Raw genomic sequence first — 16,834 nt, 5'->3', positions numbered from 1 at the left:
AATATTGGCAAGTTGTACCTTTTGATGGGAGGTAGTCTGGACTACGATATTACACTGGGAGGACAATGTAGTCAAAGAAAACAACATTGATTTTACAAGTAAACAGAGCTTCAAAGCAGTTATCTGCAGTTGTGTTTACTCTTTCCAGAGAACAGCCAGATTACTGCAGACAAAATCTTCAACTATGTTTGTAGGAATAACAAGAACTATAACTTTCTGTGGGAACACATTACTGCAGATGCTGGAATCTGTACTGAAGACAACAAATGCTGGAGATCACAGCGGGTCAGGCAGCATCCATGGAGAGAGAACAAGCTAACATTTTGAGTCCAGGTGACTCCTTTTCAACTTTCTGTGGATAGGACAATGTTTTGAACGCTTCATTGAATTAGACATTTTTTTTCTGAAAATCTCCTCACATGTGACATTCATCCCTTGAGACTGAGCAAATAATTTGTTTAAAAGATTCACTGCTGTGCTTTCCTAAATTGCACACTTAGAGCAGTCAACTTTCATTTCTGGCTAACCTGAAACTTGGTCAGTCTAGAATTTGCTGTGAAACTGAAAGCTATTTCGAAGCTTATTCTTTCACTTTAGGAGGTTTTTTTCTGGCGCTCTGGTTAAGCTGGGCTCTTGTCTGGAGGCTTGGACGTGGAAAGCAAAATACATAGTTTAACTCTGTGGTGGTCAGGGCTGGATGCCATATTTTGGAGCATTTAGGTATTCCCCTGGCCAGCTGGGAGATTGGCAGTATTACTGTAATTCAGTATGTTGAAGCACGTCAACTCTAGCTGATGTCACTATGAAGTCTAAACAACTTAAAATAAGCCTTGAAATACTGTAGCATAATCAGACCCACTTGTCATATATCTTGCGAGTATTTACTGGTGGTCGAAATATTCCCACACTCAATCCTTTCCTGTATTTTGTTCGATGAGCACATTGAAACAAGTATATTTTTAAAGTTTGTTTTCTGAAATCCTGGAATATTTTGAATAAAAATACTCCAGTCGTATTAAGTCCTCAGTATCTGACAGACAGAGTTTGCATTTATTTGTAACTTATGGTTCAATGTCCCAAAGCATTTTATAGCAACAAGTAACTTTGAAACTTAATCAATATTGTAAGGTAGACAAATGAAGTGACTATTTAATTAGTAATGATCTACAAATAACAAATGAGACAAATGATTTGTAAATCTGTGTTTAGCATTCTTAGGAAAGAGCGGAATGTTGACTAGGACAAATTAGGAAACTCCCTGCTCCTCTTTAAATAGCTTCCTGGAATCTTTAACGCCCAATTCAACCACTGGAACAGGCTGACAACAACTCACTCAGTTGAATGCCTCATCTGAAGGATGGCACCACCAATAGTGCAGCACTCTGTCAATGCTGCATTTGTCTTGTCAGTCTCAATTGCATGCTGAAATCCTTGATGAAAGCAAGAAGCCACAACCTTCTGACTCAGCTGAGCCAAGCTGACAGAGATTCTTGTACAGTTCAGACATGACTAAGTGGCTGAAAAATTGGATTTGGAGTCTTGAAATTTCTTGGTTTTCACCCAGTAACTTTGACTGTATTCATTTTAAATATGTAACTACTTGTGGACAGTCAGTTCTATGTTTAACTCTGCTGCCTTTAGTTTTTATTAATAATTGCCTTCAACATGCATTATTTCTCTTTTCAATACAATGAGACCATTTCAAAGATATGTGCTTTGCATCTGTGAATTGCTGTGGAATGCTTTTCAATATTAAAGGCACTATAAAAATGCAAGCTGTTGGCCACTAATTTTGAGAGGAGTGAGTTTTGTGGTGTAGTGGGTAGAGGTTTTGAATCAGATGCTCTATGTTCAGTTTACATTCCATGATGGCCAAGGAAGGTATGCTCATAATGTGGCCAAACAGCTTGAGTACTAACTTGTAAATCCTTCCGATACACGTCATTGGTCAGAGGGAAAAGCAGGAGAGTTTCCTGGTCAGCTATCTGATGGCAAGAGTTTCGAGTCTCAGTCGCCACTATCCAGAGTTCTCGGCTCCAATGTACAACGTTGCTGGATAGGGAGTGGTGAGTGGCTCAGATAGCTGGAGTGGAGCAGTGACTGGGTAGTTAGAACTGCTGCCTCACAGCACCAATGAGCCTGGGTTTGATTCCATCCTTGGCAACTGTCTGTGTGGTGATTCTACCCATGCCTGCATGGGTTTCCTCTGGGTGCTTCAGTTCCTTCCCACAGTCCAAAGACATGCACATTAGGCGGATTTACCTTGGCGAATTGCCCCACAGTGCCCCACAGGTGGATTAGCAGGGATTGGGTGGAGGGGTGAGTGAATGGGATGTACTTCGGCAGTATGGTTCAGACTCAATGAGCTGAATTATGGTTCAGATTCAATGAGCTGAATAGCCTCGATAGGGATTCTAAGATTTTGTTCACGGGTGCGGTACAATCCCTGTTCAGACTGGGGTGACTTCAAGTCTCTGTGACCTTTGTTGGAGGCAATGAGTCAGACCTGCTGTTGGGTAGAGAACTCACAGAATCCACTACTTTAATCTTGAAAGAAGTCTTAGCTGATGTATTCAAATTTCTCTTCCTAAAACATATCGGTTGAAATTTAGCACCATCTCACTATTTATTTTCCAAGTCCTGAATAATGCAGCCACATTGTGGCTGCCTACTTTAGATCTAGCCTTCTCCTGTATTCATACACTAGCTCCTAATGCTCTATTGACGCATGTGAGCATGCACTTGTACGTCATAGCACTCAAACATATAGGAAAAAGTAGCATTAGGTCTCTTCAGATAATATTTATTTAAAAGAAAAGTTACACATGTACGTCTGCCCCCTCTTCCAAAATAAACAACAGTTCCCTATAGAAATGCTTGTAGGTTATATTTTGTTATCCTCTGTCAAAGCAGAGAATTTTACTCTAGACTAGAACTGGCAAAAGAAGCAATCATTATATCACGTAACAGAACATTCAATTTGTGTTTGAATTTTTAATTTTTTAGTTTTTCCTAATCAATCTATTCAGAGCTGTTATTACATGCCTCTGGAGCAGGTGAGACTTGAACCCTGTCCGAGAGCAGGGACACTACCACTGTGCCACAAGAGGGCCAACTTGTGTTGAAAAACCCACATTCATCTTGATTGAACCTGTCTGTTTTGATTTCGTAAACATGAGCTTCTAATGAATCCCCACAAGTAGCTGATGAATTATAATTGAATTTCCACATCAGTCAGGCAACAAATTGGAAATAATTTGGCTTTGGCCTAACTCTTTTAACATTCAGGAGAGGAATTTGTTCAAACTCAAATCCCACCTTTTTGAAAGATATTGGTGTATAAATTTGAGTTTCTTAGGAACTGGGGGAGGAGGCCCATTAGGTTCTTTGGTAGGGTATTGAGTTTGAACTGTTCCAATCAAAGAATTCAGTCTGGAAGCCCGGTGATTCAGAGCAGCTGTCTAGATTCTCTATCAGAGTGTGTGAGTGGTTTTGTAAACTGCACGTGCTGGTACCAATTGTCAATTTTTCACCCCATAGATTAGTCACCCCATAAACCTAATAATCACCCAGTTTAGATAGTAGCTTTTTAAATAAGTCTTAGTGCAGATCTCTGACCATTTAAGTCACCAGTTTTAGAACTCTCCAGAATAAGTGGATCAGGACTTTTTATTTTTATGCAAAGCTACTTATGATGTAGATTTAATTCAATACAACTGTTGTTGTTGTGAGTGGTAGTGTCCCTACTTCTCTTTAAAAGGTTTGGGTTCAAGTCCCACCTTCCCCAGGAATGTGTTGTAACATGTCTGATCAGGTTGATTAAACATACCTACAGGTTGTTACATCTGTGCATCTGTTCTGACCAGTATTTAGCCATTAATATTTTAGTTTAGTTTGTATCGATCCATTACATTCGGCTGAGTTTCACTCTAGCTTTGAAAATTCGCTCAATTTTGAGAGATACACTGCCTTTTAACAGTGCTGAAGTTTTTTAAGTTTCCTATTTCAACAGTAATCCATGGGAGACTTTAATACAGCAGTGCCTCAGAATCCGAATTTAATTCGTTCAGGAGGCTGTTCGGATTGCAAAAAGTTCGGAGTCCAAAACTATTTTTCCCCATAAGAAATAATGGAAAGTGAATTAATCAGTTTCTGGACCCAAAAAAAAAATTTTTCAAGGCACTTTTAACTGCAAATACACATGGTTAAGTAAAATAAGATGAGTAAATGACCTAAATATCAAGTAATAATAATAAAAGCAAGAAATAAATGTGCTAACATGAAAATAACTTCATTTACCTTAGTGAGGAGTGTTAATGGTGAATGCACTTATTTGCTTCACTGGTCTTCTTGGGTGCCATGGTGAATGCACAAGGGTGATAATTTAAAAAAAAGCACAAATCAAGGTGAAAACACAAGGTAAACTAGTGATGGACACACGAGAGATGCTTTCACGACTACTTCCCGGGACGAACTGAACAAATAATCTGTGACCTGAACGCTACGTAGTGTTTGAATTCTGAAAATGTGTTCAGATTTTGGGGCAAAATTTTCTCGAAATAATTGTTCGGATTCCAAGTTGTTTGAACAATAGGGCGTTCAGATTCAGGGGTCACCATTGTATGTCATATTTATCCCCAGATACGTTTGAAGCCCCACATGCATTTTAAGTTCCAAATTTGCACAATGTTGTCCAACCAAATGGTTTACAACCAACCCCAGGATTCTCTGTGGTCTTCTCTACATTGGGAAGACCAAACATAAACTTGAGACACATTTCACTGAGCATGTCAGCTGGGCCTGCAGGGGCTGACTTGACCACCCAGTCACCGCTTATTTTAATTCCCCATCCCATTCCCTTTCCAATGTCACCATTCTTAGCCTTCTTCATTGCCACAGTGAATCAGACCACAAATTGGAGGAACAACACCTCATTTTCTGCCTAGTAAGCCTACAGCCTGGAGGAATCAACATTGAATTCTCCAATTTCAAATAGCCTCCCTTCCCATCCCCCAACTCCCATTCCAACCCCTCCCCCAACTCCCGTTTCAGCTCTCCCCCCCCCTCCTCCCTTCCATTCCTCTGATCAACCCTTCCATCCAGCTATCAAATGAATTCATTCCTCCCACTGACTAACCAGGCCGTAACCTCTACCTATGTTCACATATCCCTACCCCATCACCCCTCTCGCAACCACTACCATCTGCAGCTCCCTTACACTCACCACCCAGTCCTGAAACTTTTAACTTCTCCACCTCCTGATGCTGCCTGGTTTTTCTGTGTTCTTCCAGCCTCCTGTTTGTCTACCTTGAATTCCAGCAACTGCACTTTTTGTGTCTCCAACCCCAGGATTCTGTTTATTCTATTTTCCAGATGAAAGAAAGTGGATCAGTTCATAAATTCCAGTCATTTTATAGCCTAAACTCCTGAGTGCACCTGGATTGATGTCATTGCTGGAATAAAAGTCATTTTTTAAAAATTGGAAATGTGAATGCCCTTTTCTAAGTATGATGCTGGAATGTTGTATAAGAATGGTCTTCTTTTGCTGCGTGCTGAATTTTGTCCTTCACGTTTCAAAGATGATTTTTGAGTCACAACCCAGCCAATTAGTAGTGGGTGGTAAGTAGTACACCATGAGTGTATGATGCTGCAGTGAATGGAACCAATGGTGGTGGCTCAAGATGGGGGTGGGAGGGAACCATAGTGCTGTAGGGAGCAATACCCATGCCTAAATCCCACCACCAACTGCTGGAGTTGGATTTCTGCAGTAGCCAGGCAAGCAAGTACAAGTCAAAGATAACACATGTGGGAAATCTGAAAAGAGAAACTGCTTGAGAAATTCAGCAGGTCTGGCTGCATCTGAAGAGTGCGAAAAACAGAGTTAACATTTCAAGGCCATAGACTCTGCTTCAAAACTGAATTGCAAGTGTGTGCTAAGGATTTCCTGACTCTTGCCAGTTCTGTTCTTTAAGTCGGTGACATGTTGTCAACAGTGGTTAGCATTACTGCCTCACAGCACCAGGGACCTGGGCTCAATTTCAGCCTAGCATGACTGCCTGTGGAGAATTTGCATGTTCTCCCAGTGTCTGTATGGTTTCCTCCCATACTCCAAAGATTTGCAGGTTAGGTAGATTGGCCATGCTAAATTGCCCTGTAGTTGCAGGTGAGGTGGGTTAACAGTGGTAAGTGTGAGGTTATAGGGATAGGTTGAGATGATCTTCTGAGAGTCTGTGTAGACCCGATGGGCCGAATAGCCTCTATCTCCACTGTAGGGACTCTATGAACTTCTAAAGTGACCACTGTGAATAAACCTCACCTTGCTTCAACTTCCTGTCAGCTGCTAAAGCAACAGCTGGACCCTGGTGGCAGCATTCCATATTCCTTGAATAATGTTCATCCCTTGTGTCCGTACTCACTTTAATTGCCTTCTCACTGCTGGCGAGCCTACGACTATCAACAAACATATTGCTCATGTAGGTAAAATCTCTAGAGGTGATAACACCTAAGTAAGCCCCCTGACACACACTTGCCTGCTAATTTCCTGACCTGTCCTGCTTCTGATCTGGTCTCCCACAGCCTGGAAAAACTCTCACCCTCTCTCTTCTCTTCAACCCTCCCTCACCTCTGCTTCTGCTCCCATTACCATGCCTTAAAGCTTTAGAAATCGCTTTGCTTATGATTTACTATATCTCTCTAAAAGGCATGACCATTGGGAATCAGTATGTGTGTATTGGATGCCTCCGTTCTTTTACAATTACAAAATTGTTCCTGGAAAAAGTCAAATCCTGTTCGCAAATGATCTGAGAATTACAGCAGTGGTTAGCACTGCTGCCTCCAGCACCAAGGTCCCAGGTTTGAGTCCAGCCTCTGGCAACTGTCTGTGTGGAGTTTGTACATTCTCCCTGTGTCTGCATGGGTTTGCTCCGGGTGCTCCGGTTTCCTCCCACAATCCAAAGATGTGCAGGTCAGGTGAATTGGCCATGCTTAATTGTCCATAATGTTGGGTAGAAAGTGAGGTCTGCAGATGCTGGAGATCAGAGCTGAAAATGTGTTGCTGGAAAAGCGCAGCAGGTCAGGCAGCATCCAGGGAACAGGAGAATCAACGTTTCGGGCACAAGCCCTTCTTCCTGAAGAAGGGCTTATGCCCGAAACGTCGATTCATAATGTTGGGTGCAATAGTCAGAGGGGGGCTGGGTTACTCTTCGGACCGTCGGTGTGGACTTGTTGGGCCAAAGGGCCCGTTTCCACACTGTAGGGAATCTAACCTACTGAATGGATATAGCACTGAAGGAGCCCATTCAACCTGTTACATCTGCACCAACACTGTAGGATCAATTTACCTCTTGCCCTTTCTCCATCTTTTCTCTGTTGCCATGAATATTCTTTGTGGTATAGCATTTCAATTCTCTCTTCACTGCATCAATTGAAGCTGCCTCTGTCACAGTCTCCAGCAGTGCATTCCAGACCCTTAACCACTCACTGCATGGAAATGCTTTTCCTCAAATCACTATTACTTCATTTGCCAGTTATCTTAAATCTGTGATCTCTGCTACTAATGTACAAAATATTGGTAGAAAACAGGTGATATGAAATCGTTGAAAACATGATGAGCAGCACCGGCAGTGAAGGAAGGTGACTCAAAATATATGACTAAAACCATTAACTGTGTTCCCATTAAAAGCACCAAAATATTATGTTGCTCACGACGAAGGCGATGTCTTACTGGATATGCTAGGATTACTAGAGTACTGCCAGCCTGTACAATAACTGATTTAAGTCATATGTGATTTCGAGATACAAGCTGGAAACTAGACTGGGCATCCAGAGAATGCAGACCTCCTTCCAGTCAGCATTCCACGATGAGGAAATGAGTCACCCGAGCAAATTTGTCTGCAAAGTCTGAAGTGAAGTTATTAATAGTCTTTCAACTATTCCAACACTAAAAATGATAGCATTGTATGATTGGCATCTGACTGTTGAAGCTGTATACAAATCAAGTGGATATTCGCATATAAACAAGTAGATTTTTTTTCATTTTCTTTTCCCCACCGCGTGAATGTGAATAATAATAGATTTTGATATCCGTTTTTAAAGTATACATTTTACATTTTTGAGAATGTTCAAAATAAAGGTAAAGGCAGAGTTCAGTGCGTTGTCAGGTTCAACATTTGGACAACTTAAAAGAAATGGTATGATTGCCATTGATGGTGAGCATGTGCAGGACACAGCTGCACTTGTTTTTTTTCCCTCCAAAAGAAAACTCCTATTCACGGGGTCTTAAGCTATGACTAAGAAATATGAAAATAAAATTCCATGCACTTACCATGAAAATGACAATGAAATGTAATATTTCTGAGTAAAGAAATCAGTAACGCAGCTTTCTTTCGTATACTTTCTTTTACTGCCTGTGGCAGATTTTATTGATGGCTTCATGTCGTACAATACAGGCTTCTATTATATTCCAGCTCCAATGACTTGGCCCCATTTCCTGCTAAAGGTGAGGTGAGGTCTTACACAGATGAAGATGAAATTACATCTGAACATTCGAATTCCCTCCACCTCTGAAAAATTGGATTAACAATATTTTCAATTATATAAAAAAGAAACCGTTGCTGACTTTCATTTTAAAAAAAAAATAAATTCCCATCAGTACCATCCTTTACAAGGTCAGAAGATTATCAGTTGTAGCTATTTCAGTTTTGCATTCTGAGTTGGTTGAGATGAATCAGGGTGTTGTGTGTTGGGATCTGACAGCACAAGATGAGGATTTACACTAGAGGTTTCAATCTGTATTCCACAAGTATGATAGTTGAAGTATTTAAAAATTTGATCTGTTAAATGTGCTCACTTAACTGCCCATGAATATAATTACACTTTTGAGAGCTGTTACTAAAAACAATTGAAAGTTCATACTTGTAATGTGAATTTTCTAATTCATTTTCTGGCCAGGAGTTTTAATAATCTTTTGCAGATGTTGTATAAGATTTTATTGCAATAGCTACAGACACTTCAAATAACGTTTCTGTTGATCTTTAACTATCTCTTCAGCCCTATGTGATCGCCCTAAAATCTGTTTGCAGTAGTTCCCCTTTAATTATAGCCGCTCAGCGTTGCTCATCATGACATTTGTATCTACATCATAACTGGCCTCAGTCTCTGGCAGCCTTCCATTTTATGTGATGATTTTTGTGTCTTGCTGGGTCAACTCTTTTTAAGTTCGGTGGAACTGGAATTTCAACCATAAATTGTAAGTCTGGGCGTATTTAATGAAGACCCGAGCTAACTTGGTAGCATAACTCAGACAGGTAACATCTCCGTTTGTAGGAAATGCTGCAATAAAGGTTATAAATGCAGTTATTTAGAGCATATGAACAATTTTCTGAATCCTAAACGCAAGACCCTGAAGCTAATTGGGGTGAAGTCCAAATGAGTTCTTATTTTGTCATCTTTTGCTTGGATATGACTTTCATTGAGCTGTAATGAATTTGATAAACACGAATTCCCTTTCACCAAACCATCTTGACTCTGCTTAAGTGCCTAGTACTTATCTAAGCGCCATTACATGTTCCTTAATAATAGCTTTATCATTTTCCCTATGGCAGATGTTAAGTTTGTAGTTAAACTGCTTTTTGTCTTTCTCTCTTTTCCAATAAAGGAGTTCCATTTATTCTTCATCTAATCTAATGGAACTTTCTTGAATCAAAGGGGTTTTAGGAAATTAAAGTTAATGCACCAACTATTTTATCAGCCTCTCCTTTAAGATCCTTGGATGAAATCCATCAGGACTCAGTCATTTGTTAGCCTGCAGCTCCAACCATTTCCTCAGTACTACTTCTCTAGTGATAGCCATTTTTCTGATTTCTTCCCTCCCTTCCATTTTCTGATTTATTGCTGCTTCTGGGCTGTTACTTGTAATCACTGAAGTAAGGACTGATGCAAAATACCTGTTCAAATGATCTGCATTCCTTATTTTCCATTATATTTCCAGCTTCACTTTCTGTAGGATCAGTGCTCACTTTATTAACTGTTTTGTTTTCTAAATATAGAAGCTCTTACTGTCTGTTCTACATTTAACATTTCTCGTTAACCATGGATTGGTGTCTGTCACTTCAAATTTTTCTTATTCATTGGAACATATCTTCAAGTATTGCCTTAAAAGTTTTCTATTGCTTCTGTATTGGCCAATCCTCTAATGAAATTTGCCTGTTCACTTTAGCCAACTCTCCTTTCATGCCTTCATAATTGCCTAAAATTCAAATTTTAAGCAATAGTGTCAAAGTCATTCCCTTCTCAAATCACATGTTACATTCAGTCATTGTATGATGGCTGCTACCTACGGTGTTTTCACTATGATAATTAATCTTATCTCATTCCATAATCTCCGCTCAAGTATAGTCTGTTTCTGTTCATTATGTCCCGAAAGAAACTATCCCGAATTAATTCTATGAATTCCTCATTTTGTCTACTTTTGCCATTTGACTTTTCCAGTCAATATTTAGATTGAAATCTTTCTTGATTGTTCCTTTCTGTCAAGCTCTCATTATGTTTTCTCTATCGTGTGGTTACATTAAGGGGGTCTGTACACTATTCTCCCAAGTGACATATACTATCCAAAACAGTTTTCACGTCCTGGTTTCCTCAACTTGGGTCATCCCTCTCATCATTATCTGATGGAGTCATTAGTTCACCTTTTTCCACCTTCCCAGCCTTCTCACAAATCCTGGGCCTTGAAGATACAGGTCTAATCCATGCCATCCTATAGCCAAGTCTCTGAAGTGGCTGCAGATCTACCTTATTTATTTCTATTTTGGCTCTCTGAAATCTCTTTGAATGCTACTTGCATTCAGATGCAGTGTCTTTAACTGTATCCCTTTCTTTATTTTGTAAATTCTAGTCTTATCTGATGGTTTACTCTTAAATTTGTATTCTGTATCCCTTCCTGTCACAGCCTTGTTTGTCACTTCCCATAATGATACTATTCTGTATGTTTTTAACTCTACTCTTTGATTCACTACATGTTCTTAACTTTGATCCTTTGTCCCTACTATTTAGTTTAAAATCATCTCTCCTTCTCTAGTTATGCAGTTAGCAAACACACTGACCCAGCATAGTTCAGGTGGAGATCACCCCCTTGGTACTGGTATCAGCGCCCCATGAACTGAAACCCACTCCCTCCAGACCAGTCCTTGAGCCACACATTCATCTCTCTAAACTGATTTGCCTTATGCGAATTTGCACATGATTTAGGAAATAATGTGGAGGATATGACCTTTGAGGTTCTACTTCTTTTGGCTCCTGACTCTTCACTGACTCTGTGGTACTTTTTTTTGTCCTGCCTATGCCATTAATACCTACATGCACCAGGCCAACCAGATCCTTCCCCCTAGCCCTGGGTCGCTGTCCTGAAGGCCATGTAGCCAGCCTGTTGCTAGGGTTCAGGACAGCTGCCCAGGGGTAGAGAAGAGAGAGCTGCAGCTCTAATCTACAGCATCTGCAGTCCTCACTTTTGCCTAGTTGATTTTAACCTCGCAGCGAAGCCTCATCCAAGGATGCCTACCTTGAAGAAGTTCTCCTCCTCTCTAATCTCTCATTTTATCCAGACAAGCTGAAAGCTCCAGTCTTCTTGAACAAGTATAAAGGCTGATGTTCCTGCTTTCTGCTTCCTCTTAGCTCTCACCCTCCTCTGTCCCTGAGCACTGTCTATGTCAGACAACCCAATCTTAAGGAAGGTGTAACTGCCTCCTTGTGCAAAGGACCCAGTTAATCTTTCCCCCTTCCAGTTGTGTTACAGTATCTGTAGTTCAGCTTCTAGGTCATAAGCTGTCAGCCAAAACTGATCGAACATGTGCTAGTCCTAACTGCAGAGATGTTGATGGCTGGAAATTCTTTGACGTTTGCTAATTGGAATTAATGTACTGCATTCCAGCTTTAGCTATTCTAGTGTGTGGCAAAAACCTATAATCATCTCTAGTTACAAGCTCCAAGGTCCAAGTTGCTTTCTTTAGTGCGGCTCCACAATGTATTGGTTATTTAAAAAAGATATATTCTAATGGGTTGTGGATAAACTCAGTATTTATTTTGCATTACTAATTGAGCTCCCGTGTTTGGTAAGCCATTGCAGAGGGCAAAAGCCAACCACGTTGCTTTGGGTCAGGAATCACATGTAGGTCTGACTGGGTAAGGATGGAGGATTTCTGTAAAATGAATTCGTGAACTAGGTAGGATTTTGCAACAAACGATTTTTTTTGTCATGGTCACTTAATTAATAAACCTGGAACAGAGTTAGTAATGTTTAAATCCCACCAACTACCATTGTAGGATTGAACTGTTGACCCCAGAACATTTGCCTTGCTAATTACAAATCCAGTGACATTACTACCATGCCACCATCTCCCCTTAAATGAGCTTCACATCCCACTGCTTTGTTGTGTTCTGTCATCTCCGGCATTTTGTTTTTATCCCCTCTCTTATTCCCCTTCTCTAATCTTATAATCTTGCCTTTTGTTTCGGTCAAATATTAATTACCCTCCTTTCTGTCTACAGTACCTCATAACACTATTCAGGTTTTTTTGTATCTGGTCTGCCTATTTCCCAGGGTTTAAATAAATTCTTTAATGCCTCCAGTGTATCAGCTCAGCCTTCAGCTGACTGAGGAAAGAATATGTGGTGACCAGAATCCAAAGTCCAAGACCAAGACCATGGTTTGCTGGGTGACAGAAATACTCTTATGTGCTTCAGAGACTTTGACAATGTAAAACAAGCACCACAAAGCAACAGAGCGTATTACCACCAATGATTCTTTCACAAAGTCTATAAACACAGTGGCAAGGAGGCTGTCCAGTAGCAACGCACCATCCTAAACCAACATGGCCAGTAGTACCACTTGGAAGTTGAGCTCAGCGGGAGACCAGGGAGAGCAATGGAAACATTTTCAGAATGTCCACAAATCAGCCTGGACCAGGTCAAACGTAGCTGTTGATTGATGGGAGACTTTACTTGTGACCAACCAAACTGGAGAATATTTATTCGGGACAGCACTGTATACATCAAGAGAATTGATTGAGAGCATGCAAAGATGAAGTTCAAGCGCAGAGAGTGTGCAAACCTCCAAAGTCCTCATCTATCCAAACTTTCAAGCACCACCATCCCAGATGTGGCATTGTCTGCTAATACAGTCATACACTACTGAAACAGACTTAGGTGCAAGCAGTCCATGCCGAACATAATCCCAAATTAAACTAGTCCCAGCTGCCTGTTCCTGGCCCATATCCCTCCTGACCGTTCCTATTCTTGTACTTATCCAAACTTCTTTAAAACATTGCAATTGTAAAGTGACTGATCATCCCATTGAATTGGTGTGGAAGCAAGTAACCCTTGATCCTGAGGGACTGCCTTAGAGGTGGACAGTTAAATTAAATGCCCCGCCAGTGCCAACTAAAGTGGTGTCATCTACAGCCTTAGGCAGTCTTGCTTCTGTCTCCAGCTCAAAGCCAATCATTTTCAATGTAAATAGCAAACCCTCAGGTTATTCGCTTGTGGGACATGGGCGTCACTGACTGTCCAGCACTTATTGCCCATCCCTAGTTCTTGATAAAGTGGTGGTGAACATGTTTTCCTTTTATGTGCAGTCTGATTCAATTTGAAGAAACATATTGCTGTCCATCACTTGCAATTTAAAATAATTCCAGCTATCTAATATCCTGCCATGCACTCCCTAAGTACATTGTCTACATGCTAGAGTATGGGCCAAATACATCCAAGCAACACTACTTGTTAAAAAAAATCTTAATACCATATTAACATAATTTTCTTTCAGTGAAAGAAATAACGCTGCTGGGAGTTGGAAAATGTAAAATAATGGTGAGGAATGTTAACTGCTCAAGAGAAGGAGGAAGGAGGGTGACATCAATTTGCAATTATATGCATAACTGAGGTCCCAAGCGAAAGAAGCCATGAACAGTGGGACAAAATTGAGAAAATTAAACTGAAATTTGGAATCAAGAGAGGGTCTAAAGGTGGAGAAGAGAAAAACAAGCCTGTTGAGCACTGTGGGATGTATTACTATATTAATTGGCACTACGTAAATGCAAATTGTTGTGGAAGTCAAAAAAGGGCTGGGATGGTAAACTAAGGGCTAATGCCATTCAAGGAAGGTTCAGTCTTGCAAATGTCTCCATGCTGAAATCGCAATCAGTGAACCATTCAATATCACTTTGCAATTGTGTTTGCAAAGTAGAAGGAGGAACTTTTACCAGAGGCTGAAAAATCAGTTTGAGTTTTCTCAATTATTGGCAGTCCCGGAATGAGGATTAAAATGTGATGAATGTATTCCATTATGGCAATAAAGATCACAAACATTTTTGTTAGTAAACATTTACATCTGCATGATATCAATAATTGTTTAAATAGTGAATGATTAGTAAAGTGCTTTGAGTTTGTAGAAAAGACAAAGAGGTCTGCAGTTTGTCTCACGCATGGAGTGAAATGTTGTATCACACTACCACTTAGTTGTTATCTCCTGGATAGATAAATAGCTATTCTGTCTTGTCTCTGATGTGCATACTGACAAACATTTCCCTGTCTGTTTCACAAGGACCTACAACCGGAGGGTTTTCTCTGTATAATATACTTTATGGTCAGCAGAGAACATTTGTTTTTGTGGCATTATTTTAGCACTAAAATATTTTGGCCTAACCACCCAAACTGTAATCATTCAGATTTGTAGGTTTTCAAAAAAAAGAGAGATGGATCTCTTTCACAAATATATTTTCTTGCTGATGTAGAGAGGAGATCTAATTTGTCTGTGCCTTTCTTTGCTCCAGAATACGCCTGAGTTGGCAACAAAGGGGAGCCTGTGCTCCCAGGAATTTTCTACATTCCACTCTGGAGTAGGCATTTTTCTCGGCTACAAAGGCTCTTTGGCAAATTCTCTCTAATCACAGGATTTACTCTTGGCTCTGATAGGTGCCATTCATGGCTATGGCCTGCCATTTGATGGGGTAGAAGTATTAATGGATCTTTTCATGGTGAACAAAGCTTGAGGAACATTCCTCTGAAGATCACAAAGCTGCTGTTGTGGGTTTGACCACTGCTGCTTTCTCTAGATATGCATTTCTTGTTCTCTACTTCCACTTCTTAAATAACAGTGCATGTTGGTATTATTCAGAGGAAATAAGTCATTGTTTATTTCAAATTTTGGTTTATGCTTTCATACAAGGGAACGGATGATTATATTCCAACTATTTTTAAAAATTATACACACACAGCCTTTAGTGTACAGTTTTGAGTTTTTTATTGGTTATACTTTACATAATTAGATTTGTTAAGTCTGTGCTTTCCTTTTTGTAAATGTTGTCTTGTGTCAATAACCCGTAACTGGATGTTATCAATGGGAACTGGTTGGCTACTGTTTACCACTACAGTATCTGTCTTGTATAGATAGTAAAGCTTTTGCAGACTTAGGAAACTATTAATGTTCTTTCTGCTCCTACCCCACCATTTGAATAAAATGAACGAGTAGGATAATCCTGTCCGTTTCCACTGCTTTTTAAATGTTAGTGTATCGCAGCGAAACATGGGACAGTCTGGAGCATGAAATTAAAATGCTTCCTAAAATATATTTCTTAAAATTTATATTTTTTTTAGTTAAAAAAGAGTTTACCATTTGAAGAGAAAGTTGCAATATTTTCTTCACTTATTTTTCCAAAATAAACAATTATTCCTCTTTAAGTAGAGGTACACAATCATCCACACTGTCTTTTGCTTCTCATGGAGTGAAATGATACATCAATCCACCAAGTGGCATTTTAATTGTACAGGCCAGTTGATGGAATTTACCAAAATGCGGTAAATCTCACAAATTGATGGGGTTGCTGTAGGGATTGAATATCCAGCTTTTAAGTTAGTCGAGTGCTGAGGGGGTACTACATGGTTCAAGATGCTGAGACATTAAACCAAGAGCTTCTCTGCTGTCTGAGATTGTTGTAAAAGGTGCTATTTTGCAGACGGTGCATGGGAGTTGTCCCCACTGTGCTGACCAATATTCATTGCTCAAGCAGCGTCACTCCAGACAACAGGCTGAATCTTGAAGTATTTTTCCGGCTAAGTCAGAGTTGCATCCAGTCTTTCAGAGGGATTTATACATGGAGGCCTGTTGCGTTTTCTCCCCATTGCTACCGAACTCCCACCTTGTTAACTACCTGCCCCGGTCCTTACGACATAGGTCACACCCATTCAGCAATTCCTCAAAAAGACTCTCAGCTCCGCTGATGTAAAGCATTGAACATGGATTGAAATGCTCCCAAAGTTGAGATTGGTTTTTCATCTGATTCATCATTTCCGCCACCTCCAAACAGACCCCACCACCAGGGATATATTTCCCTCCCCTATCAGCGTTCCGAAAAGACCACTCCCTCCGTGACTCCCTCGTCGGGTCCACACTCCCCACCAACCCAACCTCCACTCCCGGCATCTTCCCCTGCAACTGCAAGAAATGCAAAACTTGCACCCACACCTCCCCCCTTACTTCCCTCCAAGGCCCGAAGGGATCCTTCCATATCCGCCACAAATTCACCTGCACTTCCACGCACATCATTTACTGCATCCGCTGCACCCGATGTGGCCTCTTCTATATTGGGGAGACAGGCCGCCTACTTGTGGAACGTTTCAGAAAACACCTCTGGGACACCCGGACCATCCAACCCAATCATCCCGTGGCTCAATACTTCAACTCCCCCTCCCACTCCTCCAAGGACATGCAGCCCTTGGACGACTCTTCGCCAGACCATAGCAACACGACGGCTGGAGGAAGAGCGCCTCATCTTCCGCCTAGGAA

General features: G+C 40.6%; 1 protein-coding gene across 4 annotated transcripts in view; it reads left to right on the top strand.

The window, feature by feature from the left end:
- Positions 1-16,834, top strand: part of hmga2 (high mobility group AT-hook 2) — a 196,074-nt gene that overhangs the window by 84,347 nt on the left and 94,893 nt on the right. Inside the window, exon 4 of one of the 4 annotated variants that reach the window (XM_043709650.1) lies at positions 1,210-1,619. The exons of the other annotated variants lie outside the window; for them this stretch is intronic. Within the exon in view, the coding sequence (XP_043565585.1) occupies positions 1,210-1,240 (31 nt within the window). The 3' untranslated portion in view covers positions 1,241-1,619. Of the gene's footprint in view, positions 1-1,209; positions 1,620-16,834 lie in introns of those variants that run through there. 4 annotated transcript variants of the gene reach the window in all.

This window comes from Chiloscyllium plagiosum, chromosome 19 (assembly GCF_004010195.1).
Source record: "Chiloscyllium plagiosum isolate BGI_BamShark_2017 chromosome 19, ASM401019v2, whole genome shotgun sequence".
Classification (NCBI taxonomy): Eukaryota; Metazoa; Chordata; class Chondrichthyes; order Orectolobiformes; family Hemiscylliidae; genus Chiloscyllium; species Chiloscyllium plagiosum.
Note: the sequence above shows the minus strand (reverse complement) of the source record. Positions and strands in the feature narration are given on the sequence as shown.